We start from the raw sequence: 7385 nt of genomic DNA on the forward strand, positions 1-7385 counted from the left end.
AGACGCATTTTATGGACCCACAGTGTAACGAGGTCGCAGAGCAAAACCGTAAGGGTTGGGCCCAAAGCAGACAATATCTTGATGCGGGTGGACTAGGTCCTGACAATGGTATCAGAGCCAGACCCGGATCAGTGTGCCAGCGAGGACGCTGGGCCCCAAGGGGGAAGGATTGTAACATCCCACATCGGTTGGAGAGGGGCACGAAGCGGTCTTTATAAGGCTGTGGATACCTCTCCCTTCAAGATGCGTTTTGTGGATCCACAGTGTAACGGGGTCGCAGAGAAAAACCATGCGGGCTGGGCCTAAAACGGACAATATCTTGATGCGGGTGGACTGGGTCCTGACATTATAAGTGGGTGTTAATACATTTCCCTTACGAGGTCTTTTAAAATCTTAAGGGCTGGGTTGTAAGGGGATTCCCCAGGCCCAAAGAGGACAATATCGCATGCGGGTAGTCTAGGCTGTTACAGCACTGGTTCCTTGTTAAATTTTGAAGTGCTGAACCTTGTAGAAATAAATTGTAGTAAGGTGGAAGGAATAAAGTCATGTATATAGAAGTGTGTTTTCAGTGCAGAAAATTTTGTAGATAGTCCAACCCTTGGGAAAGAAGTTATCGGATTTTCCATTAAAAGGTCCGGTAGGGTTTCTCTAGAATGAGAACTTGTTTAGGGTTCCCGTGAGAAATCTTCATCGGGTCCTGACAAATTCACAAGTAAATAAAAGAAAATTTGTTTTATCTTTTGTTAAGCATGTTTCATCCTCTCTATCTCTTATGTATACTATTGCTTGAAACACATAAGATGAACTTAGAACATAGATTTGATTTAGTCCAATTGTATTGTGTTAATTAAACTTATATTAGTTCAATATATTTGGACTAAATTTAAAATAATCTAGTTTGGTTCTATAATTTAAAATTTACCCACAATGTACACAAAATTTCTTCCTTGGAGATGAATGTATTTTTTTAACTTTTAATCTAATCCTTCATTTTATTTTATTTTCTTATTTAGGAATGTTACTGAAAAAAAGAAAAGACTTCAAAATAAGAGGTACATTAGAAGCAAAGTCATGGTGTAGTAAAGCAGGTCATTACAGTACTTAATAGATCACTCTCTTATTGTAACATGTTTATCAATGGAGTTAAAAGGACTTCCCAATCTTTTGATTCATGTATTAACGTACAAATAATAGTAAAAAATAAAAGGAAAAAAAATAAAGCAGAGTCTTTTTCTTTTGTCAAAACAGGGTAAAAACAAAGCATTTGGCTTACATGTAGTCAATTCTAGCACTGATACACACAAAAACAGGGGAAAAAAAAAAAGTGGAGCATTTCTGTAATAACCTAGTCCACCCGCATGCGATATTGTCCGCTTTGGGCCCAGCCCGCACGGTTTTGTCAAAACACATCGCAAGGGAAAGGTATCCACACCCTCTTTTAAGGCATGCTTCGTTCCCCTTTCCAACCGATGTGGAATGGGATCTCACAATCCTACCCCATTGGGGCCCAGCGTCCTCGCTAGCACACCTATCCAAGTACTGGTTCTGATACCATCTGTAACAGCCCAGTCCATCCACATGCGATATTGTCTGTTTTGGGCCCAGCTCGCACGGTTTTGTCAAAACGCATCGCAAGGGAAAGGTATCCACATCCTCTTTTAAGGCATGGTTCGTTGCCCTTTTCAACCAATGTGGGATCTCATAATTTCTCTACTAAGTGGGCACCTAGTTTTCTTCTATACATAGACACACAATAAAAACACATTCTTTGTGTCATTTACAAACTTTACTTTACTAATAGGCACACTTAATATGGAAAAGAGATTAGTAATTAAGTTAGAGGTCTTTAAGTTTGGAAAAATGAAAGCCATTCAGAAGGTAAATTCAAAGAAATCATGAAATTCATTAGTTAATGTACACACACAAAATTACAAACTCTACTTAGCAGACACGCCTAATATGGAGAAGAGGTTGAGGAAAATTCAAAGAAATCATGAAACTTAATTTTGACAAATATGTCTAATTAGTGTCTTTATATCCTTGAATAATAAATGAAAAACCAAAAAAGAAATTAAGTTCTTGGTCGGAAAGGAGATATTTAGCTTGGTTGGTCAAGAACCACTTGGGCTAAAAACAGAGGTAATCTGGAAGCAGAAAGTCACTCATAAGGAAGAATCAAATAAACCAATAAATTCATTTTTTATAAACCATGTTGAATACGTTAAGAGAAAACGAATTGTGCATATTCAAATGTAGAAGACTTAAGATGTAGGGCATATTCAGAGGTCAAGATGAAACTGAAGTCCACTCAAAATGAAAAAAAAAGTCAAAGAAACTCTTTATTATCATTTTGTGTTAATCGACTTGGCGAATACGATGGGCAAAAATATATAGCAACATGATATAGACTTTTACCTTTATATTCAACAAACATCGAATAAATGTAGACACCGGTTTTATCAGTATAGTTTCTTCACATTTATGATTTATAATTGGCTTGCTTCAAACAATAATTAGGCTTCTCATTTTTTTTTTCAAACTAAATAAAAAGAAAAGAAAAAAAGCACCAAGCGGGTTTCTATTTCAGTTTGTTTATAAAATAAAGCTAATTTTGATAGACGTTATAACTTTTACCGTAAAATAAAATTAAAAAAAGAAAAGAAAAACACTTGATTCATAGACTATAAATTCATAGGTATTACAAAACCATATTAATTAATTTTAATTTCTACTTTGTTTTTAAGGCATTTTTATTACATTCAAAATATGCTCTTATAATTTAATATATACATCTTAATGTACAAAAAGGGTTAATTGACTCGAGCGAAATATCAATTACAAGCATTGAAGAATAGCTAGCATTATTAAAAACTGAGTACATATAAAATCAATGTGTCTCCACAAATGTCCAGTTAAAACAATAAAGTAAATGGAGATATAAAATATAAAAAACCTAATATAACCCAAAAAAAAAATATATAAAAGGTAAAATGTGAACAAATAAAAAAAATTTTAAAAAGTTAAATATATAATAAAAAATTTAAATAAAAATAACAAAATATTAAAATATTTTATATATAGTTTAAAATATAAATACTTTCTTTTAAAAAAAAAAATACCGAACAAATGCAGCTAACCTTTGAATTAAAAAATAAAAAAATCCATCACTCTGCAATGGTGTTTGCCTATTCGACAGTTTTTTTGTTAGGAGCCTGTTCGGCAATTGATTATAAGTTTTTTGGTTTCAAATTGCTAATATTTAATTTATTTGTTTTTTTATTATAAGTTTTTTGTTTCAGTTTGTTAATATTATTTGTTAATGTGGAATTGTGAGTTTCACTTAAGAGGGTGTTTTTGTCTTCTTACCAGACAGTTTTTACTTTAATTATCCATTTTGAAATGAAAAAAAGATTAATTGCAATAAAAATGCAACTAAAGGTAAGTTTCACCACCAAAAAACAAGAAAGGGAGAAAGGAAGAAAGAAAGAAAGAAAGAAAAAAAAAAAAAAAAAAAAACACAAAAATACAATGGCAATATTGCAAAAGTTTTAAACTGGGAGGCATGTTATTGTAATTTTACCTTCTTTTTTTTTTTCCTTTAAATAAATAAAATACTCTCTCCCTATATATATTGGAAAGAAAGTCAAGGCATCTAAGCCTTACTTAATTAGATTATCAAAGTTAAAAAATTATTGAATCCATGGCACCCTGGCGTCCAAACCTTGTTGTACGGTCACTTGATCAATTTTTGTTGTTTATCATCATTCTACTGTTTCTTTGTTCTTCTAGTACTTGTTTTGCAACAAGTGGAGAGGCAGTGGCTCTTGTGAAATGGAAGGACAGCCTTGATATGAATCCAACTACTCATTCTCTTCTCCGCTCTTGGAATCTCAATTCTACTCATTCAACCTCTCATCATCTCTATAATAATATCCCCTGTACTTGGGTTGGGATCACTTGTAATGACTTTGGAAGTGTCATCAATATTACCCTCGAAAGCAGTAATTTGAAAGGTACACTTCACAACTTCAACTTCTCCTCCTTTCCCAGCTTACTTACTCTTGACTTTTATAACAACTCCCTCTATGGAAGTATCCCCATGCACATTGGCAACCTTTACACACTCACCTTCCTTGATATGGGGTCCAATCATCTCTCTGGAAACATTCCTTCCCAAATATGCCTTTTGACAAGTTTACGCTTCCTTGCTTTGGCTGAAAATTATTTGAATGGCTCTATACCACCTCAAATAGGCATGTTGGTGTCTCTTGAAGTGATGTATGCTTATAGTAACAATCTTTCAGGTTCAATTCCTGTGTCCATTGGAAACCTGAGCAAGTTAACTGTTTTGGAACTTAGTGAAAATAAAGTAGTTGGGTCCATCCGCAATGAGATTGGGCAGCTTAAATCACTCACTACCCTTTATTTGGATGCTAACCAACTCACAGGTTCAATTCCTGTGTCCATTGGAAACTTGAGCAAGTTAACTGATTTAGATTTTGATGAGAACAAAATAGTTGGGTCCATCCCCAATGAGATTGGACTGCTTAAATCACTCATTGGCCTTTATTTGTTTGATAACCAATTCACTGGCTCAATTCCTGTGTCCATTGGAAACTTAAGTAGGTTATCTTCTTTGGAACTTGGTGGAAACAAATTAGTTGGGTCCATTCCAAATAATATTTGTCTTGGTGGAAAGCTTACATGGTTTACAGCAGGTGATAACAAATTTAGTGGTTCCATTCCAAAAAGCATAAGAAACTGCAGTTCATTAGTCGTCCTTTCAGTTGCAGGAAATCAACTGAGAGGAAATATATCTGCAGAATTGGGAAGATACCCAAACCTGGGTTATATGGACTTGAGCACCAATAAGTTTTTTGGAGAACTTTCCGAAAACTGGGGACAGTGTCCAAAACTCACGATGTTGAACATCTCTAACAATAAAATTTTCAGTAGGCTACCCCCTGAACTTGGGAAGGCTACTCGATTGCGAAAACTTGACCTCTCTTCCAACCTTCTTGTAGGTAAAATTCCTAAGGAATTGGGACAGCTGAAAATGTTGTACATACTCAAGCTCAACAATAATTCCCTTTCTAGCAATGTTCCTGTGGAAATTGGAATGATGTCAGACCTTGAAACACTTGACCTTGCAGCCAACCAATTGAGTGGACCAATTCCCATGCATTTGGAACAATGTTCAAAACTACTGCATTTAAACTTGAGGAATAACAAATTTAGTGGAATTATTCCCTTCCAAATTGGGAATCTGCTCTCCCTTGAAGATCTTGATCTAAGTAAGAATTTGCTTGTAGGAGAGTTGCCTTCAGAGCTTGGTCATTTGGATAAGCTAGAATCATTTAACCTCTCACACAACAATCTATCAGGCTTAATACCATTCATGTCTAATGAATTGTTAAGCTTGACAACTGTTGATATATCCTACAATCAGTTAGAAGGTCCTCTGCCCCACATCAAAGCTTTCACTGAAGCTCCAATCGAAGCCTTGGAAGGTAATAAAGGATTGTGCGGCAATAACCCTAGTTTGAAGCCTTGCCCCACATCTAAAGATAAAAATAGAAATCAAGCTGTAATTGCAATGATAGTCTCTATCTCCAGCATTCTATTTTTATTGTTTATCATTGGTGGGATTCTTTTTGTTTGCCAAAAAAGAGTGAGGAATATGGATTAACCAAGAGAAACCAAAACTGAAGCTTTCTTTGCAGCATGGAATCACGATGGGAAAAAAGTTCATGAAGAAATAGTAGAAGCAACAGAGAATTTTGATTCCAAATATTGCATTGGAGTTGGAGGGAATGGAAGTGTATATAAAACCCTACTATCAACTGGTCAAATTGTTGCTGTGAAAAAGTTCCATGAGAATGATGGAATAGACCATCAACAAGCTTTCAAAAATGAGACAAGTATTTTGCCAAAAGTGCGCCATCGAAACATCATCAAGCTTTTTGGATTTTGTGTGCATACAAGATACTCATTTTTGGTGTATGAGTTCATGAAACTGGGAAGTTTGGTAAAGATATTGAGTGACAATGAAAAGGCAATGGAGTTGGAATGGTTCAAGAGAGTGAATATTGTCAAAGGTTTGGCAAACGCGATATCCTATCTGCACCATGAATGTTTTCCAGCTATAGTCCACAGAGACATATCTAGTAAGAATGTTCTGTTGGACGATGAATGTGAAGCTCACATTTCTGACTTTGGTTCTGCTACAACTTTAGATCCAGACTCATCAAATTGGACTCCATTTGTAGGAACCTTAGGTTACTCAGCCCCAGGTAGGTATTCCATTAAAGTTCCATCAAAATTTAAATCCACAATTCATTTTTATCTTTTTGGTAACCAGGAAATGTCATGTTTTTTCATTTCGACAAAAAAATGTCATTTGATCAATAGATATTGTAGCATTCCCCCCCCCCCCCCCTTTTTTTTGGTCAAAACAAGAACTGAGAAGTTCCTAGCAAAAACATAAGACAGCTGGTTTACATGCTTAGCAAAAGGATTTCAAACTAGATCACATTAATTGTAGTTTTTACCTATTTTTCTTTTTCATACAACTTCAAAAACAGATTTACTACAAATAGTCCTTTATGTATATTACTAGATAATAGAGAGGTTAAACTAATTGTTTGACTATATTCTGTATATGCACTTTCAAGGTCTCTACTTGCATGTTTAGAAGAAGTTGTATACAATTTATTTTACGGACTACCATGACCAAAATGTTACTAACATTTTTTCATTTCGCACATGCAAAGTATCTTATAATTGGAAAATATTAACTGCAATTCATATTTCTTTGAAGAGCTTGCTTATACAATGGAAGTAAATGAGAAGATTGATGTCTACAGCTTCGGAGTTGTTGCATTAGAATCTATCATGGGAGAGCATCCCGGAGACCTCATATCATCTCTGTTATCATCACCATTACATGCTGTTGATGTTCTGCTTAAGGATGTACTTGACCAACGTCTCTCACCTCCAAAGCGGCAAATAGCAGACCAAGTGGTCTCCATTGCAGAAATAGCATTTGCATGCGTGCGACAAAGTCCACAGTCACGACCAACTATGAAGCAAGTATCTCAGAAGCTGTCGACTCCATTACAATCTTTATCAGTGCCTTTTCATATGGTTACAATAAAGCGGCTGTTTGATTCCCCAACATGGACAACCTAAATTGCAGCAGTTTCTCCTTGTTTTTGATTGTCTACATGTCTGTGTGCATTTTCTTTCACTCTGTCTTTCTTCATTTCGTCACTGAGTTGTTTTCCTTTTCTTGATATTTAAGTTAGCCTAAGCTTGGATATTCCAAGACTTGGCAGTGTAACGTCTTAATGAGTAAAGAGACTTTATTTATCTGGCTTCTTGTA

At 35.1% G+C, this 7385-nt stretch overlaps 2 protein-coding genes across 2 annotated transcripts; both read left to right on the forward strand.

Annotated features, from left to right (window-relative positions):
* The first annotated feature begins 3700 nt into the window (after positions 1 to 3700).
* LOC132803128 (MDIS1-interacting receptor like kinase 2-like) lies at positions 3701 to 5689 on the forward strand. The gene has a single exon (XM_060815380.1). The coding sequence runs from the start codon at positions 3701 to 3703 to the stop codon at positions 5687 to 5689; it is 1989 nt and encodes a 662-aa protein (XP_060671363.1).
* On the forward strand, positions 5625 to 7385 carry LOC107418142 (MDIS1-interacting receptor like kinase 2-like). Its single transcript, XM_048477785.2, has 2 exons — positions 5625 to 6293; positions 6821 to 7385. Exons 1-2 carry the CDS (start codon positions 6011 to 6013, stop codon positions 7189 to 7191), a joined length of 654 nt encoding a protein of 217 aa, XP_048333742.2. The 5' UTR covers positions 5625 to 6010; the 3' UTR covers positions 7192 to 7385.

This window comes from Ziziphus jujuba, chromosome 3, assembly GCF_031755915.1.
Source record: "Ziziphus jujuba cultivar Dongzao chromosome 3, ASM3175591v1".
NCBI classification, from domain to species: domain Eukaryota; kingdom Viridiplantae; phylum Streptophyta; class Magnoliopsida; order Rosales; family Rhamnaceae; genus Ziziphus; species Ziziphus jujuba.

Bases quoted from the DNA above. Each gene is read 5' to 3' on its own strand.
- LOC132803128 (XM_060815380.1), top strand. From the start codon at position 3,701: ATGGCACCCTGGCGTCCAAACCTTGTTGTACGGTCACTTGATCAATTT.
- LOC107418142 (XM_048477785.2), top strand. From the start codon at position 6,011: ATGAAACTGGGAAGTTTGGTAAAGATATTGAGTGACAATGAAAAGGCA. The intron at 6,294-6,820 runs GTAGGTATTCCA...ATTTCTTTGAAG, and splicing joins CTTAGGTTACTCAGCCCCAG to AGCTTGCTTATACAATGGAA.